Source organism: Nyctibius grandis, chromosome 4 (genome assembly GCF_013368605.1).
Source record: "Nyctibius grandis isolate bNycGra1 chromosome 4, bNycGra1.pri, whole genome shotgun sequence".
In the NCBI taxonomy this organism is placed as follows: domain Eukaryota; kingdom Metazoa; phylum Chordata; class Aves; order Nyctibiiformes; family Nyctibiidae; genus Nyctibius; species Nyctibius grandis.
This window is the reverse complement of record NC_090661.1, coordinates 4,644,550-4,672,459: the sequence shown is the minus strand read 5'-3', so window position 1 is coordinate 4,672,459 and position 27,910 is coordinate 4,644,550. Positions and strand designations below refer to the sequence as shown.

At 42.5% G+C, this 27,910-nt stretch overlaps 2 protein-coding genes across 3 annotated transcripts in view; both read right to left on the bottom strand.

Moving 5' to 3' along the window:
- NELL1 (neural EGFL like 1) overlaps positions 1 to 17,646 on the bottom strand; it is a 296,528-nt gene extending 278,882 nt beyond the window's left edge. Inside the window, exons 1-2 of the mRNA XM_068398442.1 lie at positions 17,598 to 17,646; positions 13,205 to 13,333 (exon numbers count right to left, since the gene is read on the bottom strand). Coding sequence (XP_068254543.1) covers positions 13,205 to 13,333; positions 17,598 to 17,646 — 178 coding nt within the window. The remainder of the gene's footprint in view (positions 1 to 13,204; positions 13,334 to 17,597) is intronic.
- A 9,696-nt stretch (positions 17,647 to 27,342) lies between these two features.
- Positions 27,343 to 27,910, bottom strand: part of SLC6A5 (solute carrier family 6 member 5) — a 29,859-nt gene continuing 29,291 nt past the window's right edge. For both annotated transcript variants that reach the window (XM_068397606.1, XM_068397607.1), the window contains exon 15: positions 27,343 to 27,498. In XM_068397606.1, coding sequence (XP_068253707.1) covers positions 27,343 to 27,498 — 156 coding nt within the window. The remainder of the gene's footprint in view (positions 27,499 to 27,910) is intronic.

Sequence of the window (27,910 nt, the reverse complement as noted above, 5' to 3'; positions counted from 1 at the left end):
TCAGAAAAATCACTTCCATGTTATTGCTAAAGCAAATTAAATCCTGGTGTCTGTTTTATTTATTAACTGCATGATAATAGCATGAGGCACAATACATTTGTCACAGCCCTTCTCTACTGAAGTATAATTTCTGCTGTCAGCCTCCTTACATTTTTATTCAATATTCTAGTTGTCTTTGTTTCTTGGAACACACATAAGCACACATTTATATATTCTCCCAAAATATGTATAAATTCTATTTGTGCAGTGTTCCACACCCCCCCCCCAACAAAGAATCATAAATGCAGCTAACATACTTAGTCATTCTCCACAAGTTTTATATGAATTATTTGAGAGATTTAAGAATTTTCAAAAAATGTCACAATAATAACTGCTTTATCTTTTTACACCATAATTATGATTTGGAGCATTGCTTTTCTTATTTCACCCAAGCATACCACAACTCATGAATAAAATATGACAACTTTGATAGCATCCATTGCTGTGGGTTCATCCGTAACAGCAAACGTGCTTGGGGTACTAAGAGCTCCCTTTTGCTCCATAAGCCTTTGTTTCTGAAAATAAGCTTTTATTTAAATAGAACTGCCACATGTATCCCCCTTTTTTGCATTTCTTGCCGTTAGCAATAACACCAGCAATAATGTTTACTTTTTTTTTTAAATGACTACATTTTGAAACAATTAGGATGGCATAAAGCTAGAAAGGCAGAATATCCCATCTGAAAGCTGGAACTCACAAGACATCAAAAAACATTAAAAGCACTGCCAGCATCAGAGAACAAAAGGCTAAAGGCTAATACAGAGCACCATGGCTTTAAATGTGTGGGCAATACTCTTATAAAAAAGAAACTTAATTTTGTTCTGGCTTCATAATTAATGACAAAGTAGTAAACCAACACAACTTCCACCATTTCCCTAATAAGATTACTGTAACTAATACTGCACAGTCTTCCCACCACAACTTGTCAGTAGATGCCCTTAAAAGGAAGACTTGAGATAAAATGCAGTACATGAGGTTTCCAAATCATCGCCATTTACCAAATTATTCTACAAATATCATGTTGTAAGGCTGTGCTGCTTCATTTTCCAAACAGCATGATGAACATCCACAGAGACCTCCACAGACCAAGAAAAATCATGACACAAACCCCACTCTCCTCCCACACATCTTGGCTTTGTTATTTTCCCCAGTCTCCAAGAATAGGCTTTAAAATTTCAACGTTGTTATGCACAGTAAGCCAAAGTGGAGAGAGAGAAGCAGAGGCAGGTCCGAATGCCATCTGTAGATAGTCTTTCATCATAGAATCAATGAGTATTTAACCTCCAAGATCCAGTTCTACACGTGTTGTGCTCTCAGAGCATCTTTGCTACCTTCCAGTTTACAAAAGGTTAAAAAAATTAAGAGAAAGGCAAAAGAAAAGAAGGGGACACATGACAGACAACTAAGCTTTACAACACAAACTTGTCCACTGTAGGAAGCATGTGATCCCACTAATGCCAAATGGAAAACTCACAGCTTCACAGGGAGGAGTCACCCATATGTGCAAGGGGAGGACAGACTCCGTAAAATAATCCATGCAGCTGCAGTGATCCTATACTATTTTATCCTATATTTATATAGGATATTTATAGCACAGAGGACCAATGGGAAACTCAGCTGTAACTATATACACCTGATATACAGGTGATGGTTGACGAGAAGCTCAACATGAGCCAGCAGTGTGTGCTTGCAGCCCAGGCGGCCAACCACGTCCTGGGCTGCATCAAAAGAAGCGTGGCCAGCAGGTCGAGGGAGGGGATTCTGCCCCCCTACTCTGCTCTCGTGAGACCCCACCTGGAGTGCTGCGTTCAGCTCTGGGGCCCCCAACATAAGAAGGACACAGAGCTGTTGGAGTGAGTCCAGAGGAGGCCACGAAGATAAGCAGAAGGCTGAAGCACCTCTCCTATCAAGACAGGCTGAGAGAGTTGGGGCTCTTCAGCCTGGAGAAGAGAAGGCTCCGGGGAGACCTTATAGCAGCCTTCCAGTACCTGAAGGGGGCCTACAGGAAAGCTGGAGAGGGGCTTTTTACAAGGGCAAGTAGTGACAGGATGAGGGGGAATGGTTTTAAACTGAAAGAGGGGAGATTTAGATTAGATATTAGGAAGAAATTCTTTAGTGTGAGGATGGTGAGACACTGGAACAGGTTGCCCAGAGAAGTTGTGGCTGCCCCCTCCCTGGCAGTGTTTAAGGCCAGGCTGGATGAGGCTTTGAGCAACCTGGTCTAGTGGAAGGTGTCCCTGCCTGTAGGGGGTTGGAACTAGATGATCTTTAAGGTCCCTTCCAACCCAAACCATTCTATGATTCTATGACTCTACATATAAGAAATGTTGTCACACAAGGAGGCAGGATGGGGGACAGAAAGGCTGTAATGAGAGATTTTTTGGAAGCCAAAACATCAGTGCTCAGCTACAGTATTTATTGGTCCAAAATAGTGATTCGGAGATCCCTGTTGTCAGAATTAAAGAAACAACTTTCCTCTTTTAGCAGGAATGCAACCTACATAACTAAGGAGTTTAGATTAATGTTTTAGTGGACATCAAGTGCCAAAAACAATTTTTTTGGTGTGTTCTATTAAAAAAAAAAAAAGTCTAGTGTTCTGCATTTTGTGTCATTGAATAGGCCACAAAAGGCAAGGCAATCACATGATATAATGCCATAAACCAGCACAGTATGACATGATTACTTCACACCATTTATGTGGCAAAAATTAAAAATAAGAGGAAAAAACATCCCCCTAGTGTCATTTATACACCCACACTGCAGGCAGCAAGATTAATCTAGAATTTGGCATAGAGGAAGTAGGTTGACGCCTCAAGTAGCATCTAATTTTTATTCTTGATAGGTAGTTCAAGACAGCAGGGTTTTTCACCCCAGAAAATGGTCCATGCCTGGCTCTTGCATTATCTCTGATTATATCTGCATTTGTGTACTATTTAAAGGTACAAAATCTTAAAAAAAGAAAGAAAAATTGTATGTGTTTAAATTCATGTGACAGTAATTTCAAGTAACACCACTTCTTTTTAGGCAAAAGATGTAGCTCTGTTTAGAACTAATTTAATCAAATAGGACAAGTGTAAATAATCTTATCAAATAGATATTAACACATTTCTACTAAAATTGTTTTAAAAATTAAGATATCCCTCTTCAGGTCAAAATCAACCACAATGGGCCACTTTGTTTCATTGCCTCTCTCTGCATTTCAAGCAGTTTTAACTCAGCAGTGCCAAGTAATGCTCCAGTTTTGCTCTCTTTTACCCCAGCATCTGTCCAGCGACCCGGACCTGCCGTATGATGTTCAGGGACTTGCCCTGAACTTGGGCAGGATTCTCCACCCAGGAATACTCAGTGCTGTGCAGGGACTCGCCTCAAGGCAGCACAACTCGGGTACCAACTTTGCTTCATCACAACTTCCCAGGTCTCTGACTAGCACACAGGCCTGTTTGACAAGATGTTATAGGATGGTGTTCTTACTCCAGTTTAATACTAGTTTGCTAAACAAGAAGTTAATAAAACCTGACTACATGCAGTATGATATGACTTAAAAGCATCAGTTTGCCAAAAAACCTTAGCAGGAAAAAGACAATTTTTGTTGCATTTATGTTCTGATGCAGATACAAGAAACTCCAACTGTTATTATTACTTTCATCTAAATTGATTTACTTTCATTGTAAGGACCTAGATGCTCACACAGTGTGGAAGCATGCAACACTTACTAGCAGTATCAGAAACTAATTTCTGCATCCCCCCCTCTGCCCACTGAAGAGCAAAGACCTTTTGTTTCTTTTCTGCTTCTGTTCATTATAGGACTTTGTCAACAGGTTGCCAGAAGCATTCGAGGCTTTTAGCATATTACAGAAATACTGAAGTGCTTATCCCACTTCCCTTCTGCACTTACCACCGCGGCAATGAAGACAGACAAGTAGCACAATTATTGTCTCCCAGGAAAGCAAAAATAACTGCCAAGGACAGAGGCAATGTGTGCTCAGTTCTTTCCTAATCATTACAGACATGATGGGAAACCCAAAAAATGTCAAGTAACAGAAGGCAGCATGACAATATTCAGGATGGAAAAAAAAAAGTAGAAATTGGTCACTGTCGTTTAATGTGACTAGGTTTCTATTTTAGTTTACACTTACTTGGGGGTGGGGGTAGGGGTGTTTGAAACAAGAGGATATGGAATGAGAAACTCTGCAAGGATTTACAAGTTCTACCTTCATATCAATATGCTGGATAAGTTTTACTCCTAGACAGGCTTCTAACATAATACAAACATTAAACAAAAGGGGAAACAGCCAACACTGGATTGGTATATACGAGTATTTTAAAAACTACTTCTTGGAACTGACAAAGTTAATAGTAGTTTCTGTATCTTCAAAGCCTCAAAGCGTTGTTCAATAATTATGTCTCAAGTGATCTTTAATTTCCTCCATTGAAGATGATTCACCTCACTCATCCCCTCCCAGCTCACTCTATTCCAACTCCAAATCATTTCGCTGTTCTGAAAATGGTCAGTTTTGCAAAGGAAAAAAAAAAAAAAACACTAAACAACATTTAGCCTAATGATTTAATTGCAAAAAAAAATTACTTTGTGTATACAAAGCACTTTAAAACATTAGCTATATTAAAAAAAATAAATATAAATGATAAATTAGACAGATGGTAGGGTTAAAGTCTCACAGGCAAACCTTGCTCAACCCTCTGGGGATGTGCATTCCAACACCTTTCTTAATTACAGGATCACACACTGATCTGGAAAGCCAGAGGGCCCTTGCCTTAGTCAGTGCACAAAGTAAAGAACAAAGAGCAAAAAAATATTTATTTAACAAACAAGGATCTGAAGTTTTGCTTTATTTTTATTGTTCAAGGCTCACCTTCAACAGTAAATCTACCGTATTCAAATCCTTCTCTGAAGGCAGAAGAGACCATGACCAAGTTAATTATTCCAGCACAGTATCCAAGACCTCTACAAATATTAATGACTTCTTTTCACACCACTGTTGTTGGAGGAAAGGGCATTAGTACCTCAACTTTGCAGCTGAACAACCAAAGCACAGTAAAATTAAGGTCCTAAATCACTAATGAAAAACCACATTATCCAAGTTGTATCCTCCAAAAACATTTGTTAAATATTAGCACATATCACAAATACTTCACAGCACTACCAAATCTGAGCTTTCAGTGATTTTCCCCATTATGCTGCCCTAATGCTGCTTCTACCGTAAGCAAACTTTTACCCAGTCCTACCCAGCTAGTCTAACACTGCATTCCTTGGGTTTCCCATCCAGGCCCCTTGACCCTCTCTCAGGGCTGCTTCTCACAACTGCTGTCCACAGCTCCCCTTACCATGCTCTTCATCCCTGCACCTCACTCCCTTCCCCTCAAGTCAGAGTCCTTGCATCATCCTTGTCACATCTTCTCTGCCCAACCATCACCCGCTCCCTTCTTGGCCTCCAGCTCCTGACCACAGCTGTTTCTCTTCTCTCCTCTCCACCTCCCCTTCTCAGGTCCAGTTTCCTCACCCTCCCTGTCACAGTCAATCTCATCCAACTGCTTCTCACCACTCACTGCCCAGCGCCAGACTGTATCACTCCCTGGCTCTCAGGGGAGTTTGTTCATCCCAGCTATATTATTGTCACTTAACATACCCAGTCCTTGCCCCTAGATTTCCAGCTTTATTTCCCTCTCCTTTCCAGCTTCCACAGAGGTCTGGGAAGGAAGCGGGGGAAAGCAGTAGAAGCACCCAAGATCCCAAAAAGAGATCAAGACCTTGCTCTCCATCCTGCTGATTGACACAAGCCTAGAAACCGTCCTCACCAGAGAAGTCACACTTTCCTCCATCCTCTTGGGTGCAGCCAGCCCAGCTGTTGATATCTTATTTTAACACCTATTTTAGGAGTGCTCTAAAAAGCAGCTTTGACAAAGAGCTGAGAGCCCTGAGGGAACTCTCTGGCAACTCTCTAGGATGGCACGCAGCTGTCACAGCTCCTAAGGGCCAGGCTGGAGCTCATAAAAGGAGGTGGACATCCCAAGGGGCAAGTGAGGATCCCGCTCTCCTGAGGGAAGGGATGGGCCCTACTTCTCACCAGCCCACAAACCTCCATCGTGGGGGAAGACACATGCTGGCCTGGTGCCCGCCATCTCCACACAGATGCAGGTCACGAGCCACCACCATGGGCAAGCAGAGGTACCCATTGCTGCCCTCAGAGACAGTGAGCCCTGAAAGCAGATCAGCTCCAAGTAAACCATCAATTCTGCTGTCCACCGGTGAGAGGCAGATCTCAGAAGGGAGATCTCAGTGGAAAGATAAGGGAAACGGTCAAAATTTAGCACCGAGGAAGCAGCAGTGTCAGAAATGTTACCACATGATCAGAGCAAGAGGCTGACCCGCACCTCAGATGTAGATACTATTTTTGCTTACAGACACAAAGGCTTTTTATTTATAAATTATCTATATATTTATTTATAAAGACACAGCTGCCTTTCCCTCCCGAGGCCTCAAGAACCTGGGACAGGGGTACACAGGCACCACAGGGCAAAACGCCAAATTCACCCCACTCCTGTGGAAACCGACACAGACTTGCACGACAGGGCACATAACGGGGGAAAAAACCTCGCTCTCCCTTTAAAAAAAAAAAAATTTAAAGTTCACAAGTTCGAGGGGTTTGCGGAGTTTCCATGAGGACAGACCTGTGGCAGCGAGGCGCAGGGCGTCTCCGTGAGGGGAGGCAGGAGCTGCCCCGCGCCGGCCACGGCCGGTTCCAGCCGGTTCCAGCAACCGCCCCCTCAGGGCACAGCCCAGCCCCTCGCCCAGGCTGCTGGCGCCTCAGGGAAAGCGGGTTTCAAAAGGGCAACAAACTCATCCAAAAATCTCATCCGGCTGCAGGGAAGCAGCGAGTGAGCGGCTGGGCAGGCACTCGGCTGCGAGCCCAGGCAGGCAGTGAGCAATACCTGGTCAAAAAAAAGAAAAATACGTTCCTTTCCTTTCCAACAGCACAAGGGTCGTCATCTGCTTTGCTGAACCTGCCCAAGCGCTCAGAGGAACGGGACACCGGCAGCCCAGGGAGGTGTGCCCCGAGGCTCTGCGCCACTGTCTTCGTTTAGCCCGCACCTGGGGCTAAACAATAGCAGTTTTTCTCTCACCCAATGTCCGTTCCCCAAATGGTTGTAGGTTGAAGTTAACCAGACTTTAATGAAATGAAGAAATCAATATAAATGACAACACAAAACAGACAAAAGTATACTCATCCACAGATCACTGGCAAGTTGCTCCAGGAATCACAATAAGGGAGAGGGAAGGAGAGGCAAGGAGAGCAGGAAAAGCCTCCACCTCTTCCTAGCAAACCCTCTCTTTTATAGTGAGCTTGATGTCAATGCTACAGAATACACCTGTGGGCCAGCCAGGGTCAGCTGCCCTGAATTTAACTGCTGAGGGCCTTGATCACCATGGCTGGCCACAAACTGAAACCAAATCCCAATGAAACCAGGACAGCCACTGTCACCTCGAAACCTCCCAGCAGCCCAGCAACACGAGGTATTCAGATACTACCGAGCATGGGAACGGTACTACGGCTACTCTCTTTTACAACAGCTGAAGGCAGCACAAAGATTTCGAGCCACCCATGTTGTGCCTTCCTAATTTTTCTGCTTCTGTAAGATTTCTGCTCTGTAAAAGCGATGCTGCTTATACTTAATATTTGCTCTAAACATACCAGGAGAAACCACACAGAAAGCAACAACTCTCATTGCTTTATCTTGTGTAAAGAGGGACCGATACCCTGAACTCTAAAATTAAAGTTTCTCTCTCCTACTCACTGCAGCCGTCCCTGCCGTCCACCCAGGAAGAGTAATTGCAAGTTTCCTCCTCCAGCCGTTACCTGCTTCTTCTCATTCAGCTCTGCAGCTCACACACCTTGCACAGTACGCTGGCATAACTGAGCTTTAACACTTGAAGTGGATTAAAACCTCAGCCAGAGCACACAGGTCAGTGATACTCGGATGAGAAGACGTTCACATGCTGATGAACAAAGGCAGCAGCCTACTCACCTGGCCTTTGAAATTACTGAGTGCATCTCAGTGCTGAGCTACTGTCCCAGATGCATAGCCTGGGCATAACAAGTGTATCCTGAAGACTATGCTAGCAGAAGCACCGCTAACATCCCTGATACAAAGGGTACATGCCCACTCTTGACAACGATATCAAACCCCTAAGACTTTATACTGAGAAAGCTGACTTTTAGGACTCAGACTCCTAGAGCAGGATCTGGAAACACCTCTAACTCTCTAAGTGAGGAATCAGCAAATCAAGGAGGAAGGTGCCTGAAAAAAATCGGGCTCCGTAACACACTGAGAGGAAATACCAACAGAGAGGGATGTACCGCATCGGGAAGCTCAAGCAAGTCTGCTGGGAGGCACCTCTACCTGCCTTGGGACTGCAGCTTTGCTCTCTCTTTTGGCCTGAAGCAGGATGTTTCAGGAACTCAACAAGATTCACTCTTTTCTCACAAAAACATTGCCCCTCTCTGTGCTTCAAGATACCCATTATTCTTTCACCTTTCCTGTTAGAGCCGTGAACTGTACAGAAAAGAACTTGGCAGTTGCCGGTGTAAAGTGTTACTCTTATAAATCCAGTGGTTGTTTAATACAAGTAAAGAAGCGGCCAAGGAAGAAAGGACTACATATAGCTAGACTTCTAGCAGTACTTCGTGGTTTATTTTACTGAGTGCTACACATAGTATACACAGTAAAAAGCCCATTCCTAATTTAAAGGCTAAGTTGAAAAATACTGCCAGATTGCTAGGAAAGGAAACAGCAAAGCCTTCTTGGGGGAACTGCTTTACAAGTAAAGGCTTTAAGCCTCTGATAGTTCAAAAGAGACGTTGAGAGAAGAAGAATTAAAAAGAAATGGGCATAGCTGACAGGTTATAAAAGGAGCAAAATTTTACTTCCCCAACAAGAACTGAGCACAGAACAGAAGTCAGACTGGTTAAGGTAATCGCATAATGTAACAGCTAGGCTACAAATTGGGCTCAGTCTACCTAGAAACAGGACGACCAGTTAAGCACCTCCTCTTGCCTTATTTATGAGAGCCATTCTCTGCCACTGAACTCAAGATCCTGCTGAGGTTTCCACCTACAGGGTCAAAACAAGTCCCGTTTCCCTGCTCTCTGAAACATACAACAGGGCTGAGCCCCACTAAGCGAGCCATGGCCCAGTGTTTCTTAATGTACTAAAATTTATACTATAAACCTATTCTAGGAATTTCAGTGTCATTTTGTCATGTTTGTAAGATACTATTTACAAATATCTTTCACGCAATGCTTGTAAGATGCTATTGTAATGCATTAGGTGGATGAATAATATTTTCAATACATTTCTTTAAGGTAGATTTCCCTCCCACCCCCAGAACTATTTCCTTGAATTCTTTGGATTCCTGGTTAGAGGTGAGAAGACATGGGGTCAGGCACCAGGATCTTGGGTGCCCCATTCCCCAGGAGCACTCTAGTTGAGAATCTCCACTCGCCCTCCTTTGTCCCTTCATACTAGAACAACCCATCTGGACACAAAGACTTTTTTCCTCACTCTTTTTCATACAAATAAATAAAAGATAAATAATTAACACACCATAATGTTAGGGATCTTAAGAGTCAGACTGTTTGCAGAATTGCAATTGCGAGTTAAGATATCTACATTTCATCTAATTCACACTGTCAGCACTTACACTGCTTTTTGGATTCCCTAATCCCCATTTCGGAAAGAATGGAACCAAAACACACAAATAATGGAACTGATCAATCAAAAATCCAGCTGAAATACTCAATTAATCGAAGCCCATGCCCAACAGGACCACTCAGATGACTACACTTAATTATAGGTTTCTATGCTTTTCTGAATAGGAACAGATTTGCTTGCCCAAAGGCAACCCACATCTCTCAATTGCCACTTTGGTTCTATCATGCTGTCACACAATTTGCAACAGAGCTGAATTTGTTACTTTGCCTGTAAAGCCGCTTCACACAGAAATCTGAGTTTCAGCTGTTGCTACCAATATTATTATACAATCAGAATACCCCACTGGCTTCACTGAGGTTGTCTCGGACTGAAATTGTTAACTCTCCAGGGAAAAGAGTCCTTCTACATTTTCTCTAGGATAAATTCAATCATGGCATCACTCCCCAGAAACTTTGTAACAAACAGTATGTCACTTACTGTAAGAAAGCTAACATCACTGATCAAAAATCTAATTAAAAATAATAGTTTCTCTTTCTTTTGTGCATATCTTCCCATCACCTCCCTTCTTCATTTCTTCTTTTTGCGTCAAAATGCAACTGAAAAAATGCCCAAGCTTATAAAGCTTTCTGTTTCAAAGAGTTTAATTCACAGAAAAAGAATCTTGCTTAGGAAAACAATCCATATTTTCACTACAGCAGTATACATAGCTGTCTGGGTTGAGGAAAAATTACCATTTCTCTACCTCAAAGACTTAGATTTCCAGGGACATGCAAAGGAACATTCTCAGTCTGAACAGCTCTAGTAAACCCATTTTAGAAAATACATCTTACAAGACAGAAAACAATCCACAGGGAACCTTTGTGAAAGCTCAGAGTCCTGTTACATTGCTGTAAGGACACTGCCAAAGGCGGCAGGCAAAACTGTCCCTATGAAAACCGCATGCCAAAGAACATAGTCTAACTCTCCTTCTCATTTCCTAAACTATGAAATCCTCAGCAGTGAAAGCGCACGGGTGGAGAGATCTTCTAATGGGACTTCACATTCAGCAAGCAGCCTGCCAGGTGAAGCAGGTCCTCCCCTGCCCAGAGCCCCAGAGGCAATGCTGGAGCAGTGTGGCGAAGCGAGGCACAGCATGCGTTAACTACCCACATACGGTAAGAACTAATCAAAGCAAAGCTTTACTGAAAGAACCACATCTTAGAGACTGGAATAGCTGGTCCAAGAGGATACAGTAATTTTGAAGCTAAGCACTAACTTCCAGTCTTTTCTCTCCTCTGGGAGTGTCATATTGGCTGGGGGTTTTTTTGTGAATCTCTGTGGGAAAAAGTATTACTTCTAACTTAGACATAGCAGCTGCCCATACATTGCCCTGAGTTCTATATTGGTTTTACTGTATGGCAAGATAAAAATCAAAATTAAGTATCTCCCAGTTCCAGCCACAGGACCTGGCACACAGCCAAACTGTAGTTGCAAAGTTAGTCACCTCTGTTAGTAAAAGGGAATTCATACAGCTGCCAACATACTGCTGACATTTAACAAATAACAGATACGAACAAGAAGGGAAGAAGCCAACAGGGCAGCCTCAGACCTCCATCCCGTCTGACAGCAGCAGCAAAAGACCCCTCATAGACCTCTCTCAGGATGGAGTAATAGACCAAAGGTCTTCAGTCTTCTCCCAGCCCAAGGGCTGATGAGCTTAACTGAAGAGAATAATTTTCCCAAGCCATCTTCCGAGAAGTTTTATACTAGAGGCAATATCCAACTAAGCACAATGCTACTCCTGCGTGCATCTGCAAGAAGAACTTCTGTTGTGGGAATTTTAAAAAGCTTTATTCACCTAACCACAGACTTCAAATTGTTTATTCACTTCATTCAGTGCTTCCCACGAACATCTTCCAATTTACATGCTCGCATGAACTTTACAAGCTCTACCTTTTTTACACTAGTCTTCTCCAAGTTAGTAAACTACAGGTGGAGTCCTCCAAGGCAAAAAGAACCGAATATCCATAACATCTTCACCATTAGCCTTTCAAAGCTCCTTTCAGTATCAACAGTTTCAATCGGCGTGCTGAAAAACACATCTCAGCCTTCTACCCTGCAGCTCTGACCACCAGTCTGTGAAAACTCACCATGACAGTTCGTCAGTGTGGTTGCAATTAACTGCGTGGAATAGCAATCAGAAATACTAAAATATTTTGTCAGTTCAGCCATTGCAGTCCTTAGAGGAATGACTGTACTTTAATATCGTTTGTCCATAACATACAAAACTGGAGTCAGGGCATTGGAAGAAAATCAACTGATATCTTTAAATGAATATATTAATGCCCTTCTTCTGGACATTAACCTAGGAATCAGTGAAAATTATGCTACTCATCATATCATAAAAGATTGGAAATACAACTAACAAATTCTCCAGAAGTCTCTCTGCTCTGGCTCCTAAACTGGCCTTGGCCAGGTAAAGAATGAACTAAGATTACAGACCCACTGCTTTTATTACTTACAATAAAGCCAGTTAGCATTGCAGATCCAGAACTAAAGCTAAATGAGATCATAGTCGTTTGCCTCAAAACAGCTACAGAGGACAGATATCAAGAAGTAAGACACCAACATGCACACTTCAACACAGAGTAAAGCACAGTAAACTAAAAACAAACACAGGAAGTCTCCACAATAAAAATGTTCCCAACTGTGCTTTAACGTGGATGTTAATCTCAACTGATATAAATGTCTTTTTCACCTAATAAGCCCATTGTAGCAACTCAGTGCTTCCACCCCATGGGACATTGCCTCTTAATCTAGACCTTACTTAAGTCCATAGTAAAACTTGTTAATTCATCCAGAATTTCACTCACTAAAAATACAAAAAAAAAAAAGAACCCACCATTTTAAAACACTTCACAAGCATTATCTTAGAATATTTAATGAAAAAACTCACAATTCAAAGTGACTTATGCTGTACCTGGTACTCAGCTTGGACAGTTAAATGCAATATTGTTCAATTTTCTCACTTTACAAGTTTTCACAAAGCTGATGAAAGACTTGCTTCATGTTACTGATCAGTGACAACACATTAAATGCTTTCTCATAGTTACATAGCTTCAGCTGTGTGTGACTCTGCATGTGTACAGTCACAGAGAGAAAGTACAGAAGAATGTAACTGAGTCCATGCCTTGGAACCACTCTGACATATTTAATTAGAAATAAATATTGGACAGTGTTGAAAACCTATCCAAAAATACTTCCCTCAACTACCTGACAGCACAATAAAAAAAAAATGTATTTCAGGAAAGTAACAAGGACTATTTCCAAAAAATAAAAATAAAAGAAAGTGACAGGTAATTAAGACCACCATTACAGGGAATCAGTTAGGCATCAAAGCTCTTACGAGCTCATGCAGGCAGAAGTGAGATAAGAGAACTGGGGATGTTTGTCTTACCTTGAAATAAAAATGCTTTGCTGGCATTGTGTAGTCCTGACACTTGTGTTACCCCAAGGGTTGTATTCACAAGATCCAGTTCTGTGATGATATCAATTTGTAAGTCAGGATCCGTTCCAAATCCTACAGCTGTTGGAGGCAGAGAGAAAGAGAGTTAGATCAATTTTTGTTTCAAATCAGGTAATGAAGAGAATGGAGAAGAATATCTAGTGCAGACATTTCTAGTACCTTCACACACACCCACACTGTATACAGTAATTACTTACAAGACAGTAACTCTGCTACAGGAAAGAGAAGATCTTATTTTCCAGTTCTTTCAATTAAACTATTTCCTTTCCACAGATTTTACTACACACAAGTTAAAACATTCTAAAACTGATACATTAATCCAGGATCTTCATAAGGCTAAAGAGTAATAAATAAATAAATGCATAACCACCTATGCAAAAAGATGAAAGAGCCTTGCAGCATTCATCTATTGGCTACACGATTTCCAGGGAGACGTGAGGACTGAAAATTCCTCTCACATTTCATACCTAGCTGCAACGAACAGATCAGACCCCACAGCTCATAGGTAAAACGTAATCTGTTTTCCCAACTGAACAAAATGACCCTGGGGGAGATATGGTAGCAGGGCAAAGGATGCCACCCTGTGATCCAAGAGCCCTGGGTGACTCAATTGCTTCAGAAGCACGCCTCCGTATTTCAGCACGGCCAGTGCTCCCGAAGCGTGCCAAAGCCTATCTACAAATAGCAGACATCCATTCACCTGAACCACCAGTAGCACCTTCTGATCTGCACGAGCACCTACTGGAGAAGCACAAATCTAAACCTAAAATTTAGAAATGGCTTATGCCCAGGAAAAGACTGGGCACTCCTTGAACTACTAGGGATCTGATGGGATTGACAGAAAAGACACACACTCAAGCAGTTTGAAATCACTATGTTCAAAAGCTCAGGGCAATTTGATGGTTATGGCACACCTGACCACAGTGTCTCTCTCAACATAGCAATAAGTATGGCATGAGATCTGTGCCTGGGACAGAGGTCAAGTATCTCATGTGGGATCCAAGCACTTTCCTAATGAAATTTTTCACTGACATCATTAGTAATGGGAGCAGGCTCCAAGAATGAAATCCTGACACAGCTGAAGTCAATGGTAAAAGTCCCACTGACCTCCATGGAGCAAGGACATTACCTGTAAAGCACATCCAGATTGATTTCTACTTAGTGGACTTCACGTTCAGGTCTAAATTGATTCATTTGTTATTCCAGGACTATGCTTCTGGATCAGTTAGGCAGCAAATATTCTAGTTGATTTTTTGAAAGGCTCTATGTAATTACTGAGGTGTACAGAATGAACAAGAAGTTACGTATTCTACTCATAAATCATCTGTACCGCAGCACTTTCTCCTTTCCTGTACTGAAGTATTAAAACTTGTTGGAATAACGTGTTGTGCTAACGCAGAGGATACTACTGTGCAAGGGGCAGAGTAGTAAAAAAACATTGAAAAGACAGCTTTAGGAGGTTTCTAGCAACCCTACTCTACAATGAAAATTAAGATCTAGAGGGATCTGGCAGAACTGAAGCTCCAAGAGTGCTGACATATCCAAGTGAGTACATACACAGTGCTTTCATAAGGATAGGGAAATAAGTGCCTTTTTGTAGAAAATTTAAATTAGAGAATATGAACCCAGATAAACTTCTCCAAAGGTAAAAACTTCCCAGATAATCAGCAACATCATCAGGCTTTTAGTACTATCTTTGACTTCACCCACCCTAGAATGCTCAAGCACTGAATGACCACAACTGACACTGTGCACGCTGATGGACCAAGAACACCTTCCCCTTCTGGAACAAACACCGGCATCAAAAATACAGCCAGCCAGCTCTGCTGGTCCCAAACCATTCGCACACAGTCAAGAGGCTACTGAAGAAATGTACCCATCCTGCTATAGCCAACATCTGCCAGCGACTACTTTCCTTTAGTGTACCTGCCTTTGATCAACAGGAGAGAACTTACCGACCTATTGATTCCCAACCTACAGCAACTCTTCCAGTGCAAGGGCTGCAACCTACAAACTCCAGACACAGGTATATAATACAGGGAGCAGCCTTTCTGGGCAAAAAAAACCCATAAAAGCAAAGATTGCTTCAGAAGAAAAACAGAAGGACTTAGTATTTCTTCTATGATTTTCACTGAGAAGACAAGCAGCACACTCTAAATCACGTGAACTTATCTATCATGAAAGATAGTGTCTGCTGTCCCTGCCAAGAACAGAGTATGCTGTTCCTCACCTGAAAGGGGTTAGATCTATTCAGATCAGCAAAAACCTACTAATATGAAGGGAGGTCAAGTAGGGACTAAAACTTGCTCAATGGAAAGGACAAACTATGTCCAGTAAGACAAATCTTGACCCATTAAAGTCAGTGAAAACTCTGCCACAGACATCAACAGGGCAAGGACAGAAACCACATCCAGCAAGCATAGGCACTCCCATAAATCACAGTAGCGCCACTGCTCTACTAAAGCTCTTTATTCCAGCCTGCATACCCAAGGCTCAACAAGTATAGATCACTGTGGCTCCACAGGCTTCGATTAATGCCAATGAAGGATCATGTGTGACAACTTCAGTGTGCCCCCTTGCAGCTTTTAAAATGCTTTCAAAACCAGAGACTATTTCTAATGTCACAGCAATTATTTAGCAACAGCATACACTGCTTTAAATACCTAGTCCTTTTCCTGTGCTGGCTCTTCAAACTGCAGCAGACACTCAAAAGCCTGGTTAATAATTAATAAACAACAAATCAGCAGCTTCAGTATGATAACCAAGTCTCCTTTTCCCCTGTGGTCTCCCACAGTCTATCAGAAGGATACCACAGGCATATCAACCACACTTGCATCTAGTATTTTATGCTGCCTCTCTTCAGTGAAACAAGATACTGGAAATACCGTTTCTTTCTGAAGTAAAAATCAATCATCAACCCGTCTGCTCTCACTGGAAAACCGTGCAAAGCTTGGGCCTGATCCTGACTGATGTTGCTTTCAATTCCTATTTAAAGTAATTGGGCCATTCGCCTTAAAATCAGTGCCTTACACGAGCAAAACTCCCAATGATTCAGTCAGGTGGGTGGGCATAGAAATCATCTCAGGACGTGGTGGATTTGGCCCAATGTGAACTGAAGGCACTACAGCAGATTAGAGGATTAAGCCATATAATTATGAATGATGTCACTAGGAAATCCCTAAAAGAAATTAATTCTGCCTTACAGCTCTGACAGCTTGTATTCTCTGCTTGCGCCTTTATCACCTACACCCGAGCACCAGCAAGCACGCCACGCTCCATCTAGCTAATGTGCAGTCATGCAACGGATGCAGCGCATTTGTAATTTCCTCGACATGTGTAACACGCTGTTCAGGGATGGAAAAACTTTAAGTTAAAGCACACTCAACACAACCAAGTCATTTCCACGTACTCACGTGCAATCATTCAAACGGTAAAAAGCAAGTCTAGGAGAGGCATTTTGCTCTTTCCTCTCACAGCTTCAGTGGCAATTGTTGCACACAAAGAACTTTCCAAGTGGCTTTGCAATTCCAAGCAGCAGAGTTTCGGGTCCCACTGACCATTGCAAACGTCTGTGTGCACTACTGGTGGTAACACAGGGACAGGTAGTATTTTCTTCCAACTATTTGTATGTCACACCTCTCAAGATCTGTAGATTTTGATGAGGTAATAACTACCATAAGAATAATTATCATTTTAAAACATGGATTCCTTCGCGCTTCTGATAATTGTGCTGGGTAATTTCCTCAAGAATAGCTACAAGCAACATAGAGAAACGTCCCCCCCATGGGCTCCAACCGAGGAGGAGCGGTACTCGGGGCAAGGGGGAGAGAGAACAAAGCCTCCACAAGGAGCAAGACACGGTACTTCGGTCGCGCAACGCTGTAGGAATCACGTAGCGGGCACAGCACCGGTAGGAATAACGCGCCTGCAGCCCGCCTGTACCGCGGCTTCCCACCGCTCCCGCGGGCAGCACCGCGCACCGCCCGGCCGGACCGCGGCGCGGCCAGCCCGCTCCGCCCGCACCTTGTCCGCCCCTTTCGAAAAACTTTCCCTCGCCTCCCCCACTGCACCTGCGGAGCGGCCGCCCCCCGGGGACAAGCCGGGCTGCACCCCGCGGAGACCCGCGCCCGCTCCGCTCCGCGCAGGGAGGGACGCCCGGCCCCGGCGCGGCGGCAGAGCGGGGCCCGCTCCCGGTCCCCGCAGCGGGCACAGCCCGCCGCCGCCCCGCAAAGTTTCCGCACGCCGGGCGGCGACCCCGGCCCTCGCTCCCCCGGGAGACGACAGAGGCGGACACCGGCCCGGCAGCCCCGGCCCGGCCCCTCACCTGCCCCGGCGGCGGCCGCACACGCCCAGAGGAGCAGGAGGAGACCCATCGGCGCGGCGCGGGCGGCGGCGCCCGCCTCCCTCCCGGCAGCTGCTGCGGAGCCGCGCCGAGCCCAGCGGAGCCGAGCGCAGCCTCCGACGCGCGGAGCGGCTCCGGCAAGCGGCGGCGGCGGCTCCGCCCGCTGCCCAGGCGCGGCCCCGACGCCCCCGCAGCGGGGGCTCCCCGCCCGCCCCCCGCCGTGACGCGCGGCCCCCCCGGGCCTCGCCAGCGCCGCCGCCCGGCCACGGCCGCGGAGCGGGCCCCGGCGCAGGGGGAGCCCCGCGGCAGCCGCCGCTTCACGCGGTGAGCGGAGCCGGCCCTTCTCCCCCGAACGATGAATTCCCCGCGGAGAAGTCCCGGCCGGCCGCTGCGCTGGAGGCGGCTCGTCGCGCAGCCCCGGGGGGGTGCGCGGTGCGGCCACGCAGTTCTCCCGGGGGCTGCGTGTGCTTTCGCCGCCTCCCTCCTCGCCCTCGGCATAAAAACAGTAAGAATCAACCCTTATTAACTATTTAGTCTTAGTAATAATTTATGCCTGGTATGAATAAACAAAAAGAAGTTCTGAGATATAATACGGAAATCTGTACCGTTCCACCGGCTTCTTGCGTGCCCTTGCTCAAGTCACTTAATTGCTCTTTCATGTCTCTAAAGTGTAAAAGGGCGGTAAAGTTATGAGTCATCGGAGAATCTGCTCTGATGGCTGTTTTAAAACCTGTCTTCAAATATTTCATCCCTCCAGCCTTTAACTTGGCAAGAAACAGACCACCACCTGCATCGATTACATGCAACGACTCTCCCCCCAGAACACCTGATTTAAATTTGAAGTAGAGATCAAGTTCCCATCCCACTGAACAGGAGGCTGAGATTTCCAGCTGATCCCACTTTGCTACAGTTCAAATCAAGCCATTTCAGCTGTAAAGCCAGAGGATCTTCCTCTCTGCTGCCTCCCCTCATCACATTGTGGTTTTGTTTGGCACAACACAAATTCCAGCCATCTTAAATGTAAAATAATAAGCTGTACATTTGGATAATGTTAGGATGACACAAAAAAAACACACAAAAAAACAAAACGATGCCTGTCTTAGTGGGCAGTTGTATTCACACACCTTTACATTAGCAAGAGCAAAGAGTATAACTTGGTTGCATAATTACTTAATTAGTAAGATCTCTGAAAACAGCTGTTCCTAACTGCAAGCGAGGTAATGCACTCCCAGGAGATCTCTGAGTTGGTCATTCCAAAAGCATCTCAGTAATTTATCTCCAGTGTATCAAAAGAGCTTTTACTCAAGTATAACTTCATATCTTCTTACTTTTGTTTAGGGTGCTGTGTTGTTAGCACCACTCTTACCCATGGGGCATGGGGAGATGTATATAGATAGTATACAAGTACATGTGTGTATATATAGGTATATGTTATATAACCATAGCAACAAGAACAAGAGGCAATGGTACATCAGCAGGTGAAGACATACCTCTCTTCGTTTAGGCCACACCCAGGGCTAAACAATAACCAGTTGTTCTATCACCCAATCTCCCCTCCCCAGCCAAGAAAGGGCATTGGGAAAAGGAGGGAGACTCGTGGGTTGAAATTTAAACAGATTTAATAAAATAAGACAACCAATATCAATACTAATACAAAAGACACAAAGTTATACTCACCCATAGAGTGGTGGCAAGTCCCTGCAGGGATCACAACCACTGAGAGGAGAGCAAAGCAAAGAGCCCTCCATCCCCAGCAGCTTTCCCATTTATAGTGAACCTGACATTAATGTTACAGAACACACCTGTGGGCCAGCCTGGGGCAGCTGCCCTGGCTTTCACTGCTCATGGCCTTGATCACCAAACCACAGCTGGCCACACACTGAAACAACATGTAACAGAAAAGAGATTCTATAAATTTTATCCCCACAAAACCAGGACAACACCCTTCTATCCCATCCTGATAAAATAATTTTTCTGCATAGTATATACTCTCTGATGTACGAGGAGATTTTTTTTCTGTGAAATAGGTCTATACATCCAATTCTTTTTCGCTGAGCTATGTTTGTGCTTATCTAGTGGTAAAACCAGGGTCTATCTACACACGAAACTGAATGTAATTCAACTCAAGTTTTCCATTTTCCACCTGTTGCAGAGTATTTAGTGGATATACAGTTTAAACTGGTCATAGATTCTTAAACAGACCTGTTATTAGCTTAACCTAAATCTTGATTAAATACTATTTTAAAAAATTACTGGGGGTACATACAAAAATTTGCACCGAGTTATCACCTTTAAAGCACGGTTTCAAACACATCCTGAACAATCTCCTGGATAAAGACTGCCCTAATCATTCCTGACTTGTTCTTCTGTTGATCAGAAACATCCAAAGAGCCCACAGGTACTGCAAAAAGTAACACAAGCAACTTGGCAGGAAGCGCTCTGAACAGAGCTCGTCCCACCGATGTGGGTCTTCCTGTAGTCCAGCTCAGGGCGCAAGTGATCGCAGGTTGGGAGAGCATTAGTTATCTTACAAGCATTTTCAACTGGTCATATTGGAAAAGGATAGGACAAAGGCATGGACCACAAAAAAAAAAACCCAACACGTTCTCCCAGCCAACACTGTTCTTACACCTCCTCTAATGGCAACAAATCGTCTTCCTTTATCACCAAAAAATCGGATATTCTGATATGATCTTGTTGGAAGTATAAATAGCTGAAAGGCATGACATTCAGATAAGCATTAAAACTGTGTTCCTGAACACTCATAGCAATTAAAAAAATAAAATCAGTTGACACTTTTGCAAGAGCGAAGCATTAGTCCTGGCAAGCTAGCTGGATTTCAGCTCAGATAATGTTTCTGTGAAACATTGTTCTTGCACTCTCAGTTGGACGTTGAATGCTTCTTGATTTTGACCTAAATTATTGTGATATTGCTAACTGTGTGGTGTTAAACTGTTAGCCGTGTCAGCCACAAAGCTTGTGGCATTTTGTAGTTTGATGAAGTATTTTTGACTAGGCCCAGTATCTCTCAGAGCAGTTGTAAGGTTCTTTGCGTGCCTTGGATGAAAGGCAATTAGAAGTGCTAAGTATTACTTTAAGCGTAGCTGAATGCATAGACTCAGTTGACAGCTGAACTGCTATCACTGGAAAACAACAGTGCTTCCACCCAAAAACAAACTCACCTTGTAGTTCATGGTGTAGAAAATCTCGTTTCAAAAATAAGGCTCTCATCCCTGGAAAGCCTGGCTCCGAAGGGATACTTGCAACCCGTACAGGCAAAGTTTGCTTTGCAGCTGGTAAAGTGCAAGGATTAAGAACAGCACTTATACCTAAATACTAAGAAAAAGAGTAGGTGTAAAGGGAGGGGGGGAATATTGTATGCCATACCTGTCCTACCAACTGATATATAGTTGTAAAGGACTATATAATATCAGTCCAATAGGCTGAAAGTATCCACATTGAGGTTTATAATTACATAACTAACAAATGCACCAGAATGAGGCCTTATAAAGAGTAATCACTTGTCTACTTTTGTACTCAGTCATGGAGCAATACCTACTGCTTTTTTTTAAATTCCCAAACGCACAGTTAACTAATATCTGAAGACTGCAGAGTCTTAATTAAACTTTACAACTGATTAATCTATTAGGTTGGTATAAGAGGTGCCCTTCAGTTTACACCCTGACCATAGGAATTTCAGTACCCAAAAGAATAAAATTGTTTCAAACTAAGCACATCTGCTAGCACCGCAATAGAAGATGTGCCTGTCTTCTAGTTGTTTAAGTAACATCCATTGGTTTAAAGCGTGGCCTGGGTGACTCCATACAACCACGTATAGATGTGGGTTTGTATCTGTTCCCATGACTTTCAAGATTTAAAGCAGTAGCACCTAATGGTGACAGCAAAGGACTGCCTCTTACTCCAAGACTCATTGTATCATTGACTCACATTGGTTGACTCAGAAGATTTGACAAATTCCATGTGCCTCAGTTTTTCCTCCTGAAAAGGGGACTAATGACACTTACCTGCCTCTCAGGACTCTTACCATGCTTGCTGGGAACTTCAGACTTCTCCAAGATGAAATCTGCCTTATACATGCAAAGAATTACTGTAGTCTTCCATCATTAGGTCCTACCATCTCCTTCATCTGCACACACACATCTCAGAGAAACGCAAGTTTACAGACAGAACAAAGTACTTTTTGGAGGGGGAACTGATTACCAGAAGTGCTGAAACAGTCCTGACACGTAGCTGTTGAGCTGTCTTCAGGATTAGGCCCTTGCCTGGAATCACTGTACACTCTCGGCACCATGCTGGTATCTCTTGTGTTACCACATTTGATGCCGAGTTGTGATCAGACATGGTACTTCAGCTATTGTATTTGGGGAAAACTTGTCAAAAGCTCGTGTCTGCCAACAGTGAAAAAATTTGGATTGAACTGATAGCGTAGGAAGGATTTAAGCAAATCCAGTTGGTCCTCTGATAAGCAATCAATTATTCCACAAGCTACAGAGCACTCAAATAGTTAAGGATCCAGCCATTTAATTGATACTTGTTTCTGCAGCTCTGCAATATCTCTATTTCCCAAGAGGGCTGTTTCCAGTTGCGGCTCAAGGTTTTAACAATCAAATGGATCAATTCTGCAGATACCTTAAGGCTGTGTGTTAAGTAAGAACGATGTTTGTGGTGTGTATTGGGTGGAGAAGGAATAGGTGGAAAAAGAAACATTTCATTCACCAGAAAATGTTGATGTATTTTCTGTTTTAAACACTGGACATTTATTTAGAGTCTTTAGAGGTCATACATTATCGAATAATTTTAATTTATCACATCCAAATATAATAGGCAAATATATAATACAATAAATTGCATTTGTACACATAAATACAAAAGTTGAGGTAGGGCCTCAAGAATAATGGTTTCTTAAATTAATAACATACGGCATTACAATATGCATTACATGAGATATATATGATGCATCCTTTGTAACATATCTTCTCCACATATAGCTAATGAAAAAAATATAATGACCTGGTTAGGGTACAAATCTTTATCCATAGGCAGCAGTACCCCATAGAATGCCTGTAAATATATATATATATTTATATATGACATTACGCAAGTAATTAAGATTTAACCCATCAGCGATGGGTCCGTAATAAAGTGCCATAGGACACAGGGCGCAAATTCTCAGCTGGTGTAAATTGTCAGAGCTCCAAACAAAGCTGTGACTATTTGTACCAGCTAAGCATCTACCTTACAAGGTAATACTACATAATATAAATGACAGGTAACAACATGTTTTAGTCGATCAATAATTTTCCTAACAATGGAAGGTAGCTATAAGGCAAATGGTTACCTGAAGATGTATTTAAACATTATGGGCAAATAATAATATTGCAAGCAATAAGGTCCAGCCTGGTTCTCACATTATATTAAACCCATCAGGAAAACCTTCTCTCTTTGGCGATAGGCTGCCTGAGGGTGACAAAGGCAGAAACCCCAAACACCCCTACCCTCCCCCCTCAAGTCATCAACCTGAGTCCCTCAGGAATATCAATCTCTGACCATTTTACAGATATCTTATGTGCACATCATTTAACTACAAACTAAGAAACAAGTGTCTCTTACAACAGTGTTACTAGCAAAACAGAGCAGCTTTCTGGGATGCCACTTGCTGAAGCTCTGCAGTCTGCAACCCACCATCCCTACAAGTCTGTCTTTGACTGCAAGTGGAGCTGCAGAATAAGAAACCAACAGGAAACCAACGTCTGCCATAAATAAGCAATTGCTTTATCACAGGCAACAAGAAATCATATTAGCCATGCAACTATACATATATTCAAAACCAACACAGGTATTTAAAATAAATCAGGCGTTGGAATTTCATGGTAAGAGATAGCCACACAGTGTATCAGAAGCAACAATCTTCAGTGCTGAGGCACATCTGATGTGGTCAGTGGAGCAGAACCTAATCAAAAGACTACTTTGACCCAATTGAAACATCATGTAAAGACAATCGGAGTCTTTCTCAATTAAAGGTCATTTTGTTAAACCCTTCTTTTGGAAACAAAGTGCTGCCATGTCTAGCTGAAACACAGGTTTTGAACATTGCATATTAAAAACACTAGGAAGACCCCAAAGAATTTGAAGATGGCAAGTATTTGCATTAGGTATAATCTTTAATGCATACAATAGTGCACCTCAGCTCATCCAGAAACTCAATTTCATTTCAAAGACAAAAATATGCAACATAAGTAATTTCACCAAATTTGAACATTTTTTACTCACAAGATAGATAGATCTGCAAGTACATACATCACATTTTTACTAATATGGCTTTTTCCCCTCCTTTTTTTTTTTTTGTTAAGATCTTTACTGGCATTTAATTAGTTACTAAATTTATTTTTAGAAAATTATCAAAGTACATGCAAACTTTTCTTAGAATATGGTAAATGAAGTGCATTCCCAAACTTCAAGGTTACTTCTCATTTAAAGAAGACACTGCTGGTTAATTTAATCTCAACATTCAGATTTGGCCAGTAAAATACTTTTTAAAAAAAGTCTAATGTGAAAAAAATAATATCTGCTTTTAACATACAGTGAAAACTTCATCTCTTCTGTGATTTTTGTATGCATTTCTCCCCTCTATGAATGTTTTTGCAAGCCTAGTAATGGAGGTCAAAGCTGAAGACAAATATCAGCCAGAACAAAATCACTATCATCTGTTTTCAGAGTTTCAAAGTCAAGCCTAATCCTGCGCTAATGACTTAGCAGGCACAGGAACAACATCTAAATTAAAAGCCAGCAGATTAATTACATAAATCATGAAAAGCAAATCAATTTTTCATATGCATTCTGGTTTGGTAATCCAAGCCAAAGGAAAGCTATCATAACCTAGCAGTATTCCTTCAGATGATCTCTCTTTTATACTTAAGGTAGACAGTAACAGACATCCTTACACTGAGGTAATTTTATTGCAATTAGTTAATCCCAATTCCAATGCATGTCCTGAGACAAGTTAGTGAGTGAAAGGGTTCAGAACTTTCAAGCAATTTGAGTGTGTTTTCTTGTTTTAAAAGAGGAACAAACATATGGATTTTTTTTTTTTTTTAATCACAATAGTAGTGAAAGGAAACTGGCCTGGACTCCAAAAATCAAATCAAGATGCTCAGTAGTATTGCTAAAGAGAGGCCTAAAGCTATTTATCCTGACAAAATTACCTAATTCCCACTGGAGGTGCTGATTTACGTTCCTTTTTTCACCCAGAGAAGGCCCCTCAGCCCCACGCAGGTGTGGGGGCCACAATTCCAGCTCGTCTTTATACACCTTCCTTACATCAAGCAGAGCGTGGCTTCTCAAACCTGCCTTGGCCAGGAAAATAAAAGCCAGAAGTAAGAACAGCAACCCCCTTATTAAAATAGCAGGCGAAGCTGAAACAAGGGGGACACAGCTTTAAGGCAGAGAAGCTCCCAGAAGGGTCCCATCTTGCTGCCGTGCAAGACAGGGACCGCCAGAGGCCGTGGAGTGGGGATTCGGGGGCCAGCATAAAATATTGCAAAATCTGTCCTCACTTTGCTCAGTGACAACCCCTGATGGCGTTTTGCTTGTCCTGCATGAGGATTAAAGGTCTCCAGCAGTGCCTAGAACTGGCAACACTAATTGCCCCGTGAAAGAGGAAGTTCAGCAAAATGATTAATATATTTAATATACATATATATATACACACACAGAGAGAGAAAATAAGTTAACAATTTGTGGAAGTGTTACATTAAGGTTTAGTTTTTGTTTTGTTTTCTTCAACAGGATGAAACAACACGTCTACTGATCTACGGACACGCATTAACTGAAGATTTACCTGAGACCCTGTAATATGAAGACAGACAGACAAAAGAACGGGCTAGAAACAGTCCCCTGAAAGGAAAGAACATTTACTGGCTACTACAGTAGTGTGTGTGGGGAGGGAAAAAATAGGCTAAACTACTCTAAGCTCACCATCTCTACACTGATTGATAAGATATTTATAGGGACATAAAACATCACTAGTACACACTACATGAACACTGATCACTGTTAAAAAATATCATATAGGTATGTATAGGATATAACAAGATAGTAAAGGTTACAGCTTTGCCAATTACTGAAGATATATTTTTCTCCCTCATTCTAGTGCATTTACAATAAATTGGGCTAATTTTCTATTCAGGTAAATAAATGTACTCTTAAAAAGCTCTATTTTTACTCTGCCCAATAGGTAACAAAACTATTTAAGTCTAGCAATCAGATCACCACTTATATCTGATTTCTAAAATGTGACGATTTAGAATGTCCTATTGCTGTGCAATGGTATAATGACCATCTACTAAATTGTCCTCTCCCCTCAACCCTCGCATTTTGCATATCTAATGTTGCATCCATGTGGATGACTGCAGTGGTTGATTGTTGTGGGGTTTTTGTTTTTTTTAATGAAAATGTTTTAAATGCAAAAAAATAAAACACTCCTATGTACATTTCAGAGACAATACTGCTTTGAAGAATTTACGTGCTATATATATAATATATATAGACGAGTGGGGTTCTGCTATTTCCCCGTTGGTTGAAAGAGAAGAATACATCATCTAAAGGTTATATAAAGATGTTTGTAGGAGAATGAGCGGGGAGACACAAAGTTGAACAGCACATCTAACTTCTAACAACTGTTGTGAGGTGGTAACTAGACTACACTTACCACTGTAAGAATACAAAGTTAGGCACAAATTATATGATGGCTTCTTGAGCAGATACTGTAAACAAAAGCAGAGAAACAAGGAAAACTATGTTCAGAGTATTGGAATGAGTAAAACCACAGTTGCACTTAGTGTGGAGCAAGGTTTCAGACACTTTGTGTAACTGAGGCATTTTTAATTGAAACGACAGATATCAAATTATCAAAAGAAACTTATGACAGTACTTTAAACAGTGATGCCCATACACCTCAGTCTGGCACCATTTCCAGACCACTTCTAGACTCAAATACAGTTTAGTCCCAATCTCAAACGATTAGTTCTGTAAATTTTTCTTTCATTTTTCTACTTGAGAAGATCAAATGGGTTCTGTTGTTTCTGTTCTGATACCACATACTGCTTCCTGGTGTGCTGTTTAAAGGGTCTCCGCTTGTTTAAATAACAAGTCCTCAAAGTTAGCATAAATCGTAAGAGAAGTGCACAGACACAATGGGTCAAGGTCTGCTGTCAGCATAGACAAAGCGACCCCCCTTACTGCACAAGCCTGATGCTGTATTTATACCAGGACTACAGGAGATCCCCTTCTTTGCTCACTTCCATCCCATCTGAGGGCTGAACTTCCCTTTGATTACACTGGTAACAAAATCCTAGTGCCATTATAGCTGCCTGTTACAAGGATGCTTGTGTGAAACAGGTCAAATTATTTCCTTGAAAGAATTTTCCATTGCGTTTTGTTTATGCCTACATAATGTGACAAAACCTGGTGTGTCACCCGTTGCGCACCACGCTTTTGCTATTTCACCAGGTACAGAATGGGCATCACCTACCCCTGGAAGTGGTCTAGCTAGGTCTTCACTATGGCATGCAACAGTAAGTCCTACTTTCCTAAGCAACGACTTTCAGGCGTTGCGGAAAAGAGAAGAAGAAACAGTGCGGGGGAAATAAAACGGAAAAAAAAATGTCAGAAAAGGCTGACAATGTTATTGCCACCCATGTAGCAATTATTAGCATTGGGTCCCCAGTTCTATATCCTTCACTGGCAGTTTAAGTCCCAGGGAAGAGGTTCCCAGTGGATCAATCATATTCATGTAACGTTCACCACGGTGCTTGGCCAAAAATGGACCCCAGTCAGGCTGCGGAGAGCACACCAACTTGAGTCGCTGCAATGTGGGGAGAGAAAAGAGAGTTTCATTTGAAGTTACGGAGCAGAATTACAATGCAGAAGAAATGAGGATAGGCTCATTTAAGATTATTGATGATGGCCCTGCAATGCTCCACTGCACAGTGTTTGTTTTGCACAAAGTTTGCAAGATTAATAGAGGATAAAGTGCCCAGATTTTAATTATACATTCTCTCCCACACCATATGAGGGGAGCTCAGAACCACTGCTACAGATTGTGAGACTCACTTACCAAAGGACATGTGCACAGTTACTTAGCCCAATGGTCTAAGCAGTGGGTAACTGCATTAAAATAATTGGATTTCTGTTTAGCATATTTCCCAAAAGTATACAAATGACCAAAAAGAAGTACGTTGGTATGAATGAACAAAGATTTTAATTATGAGATGACA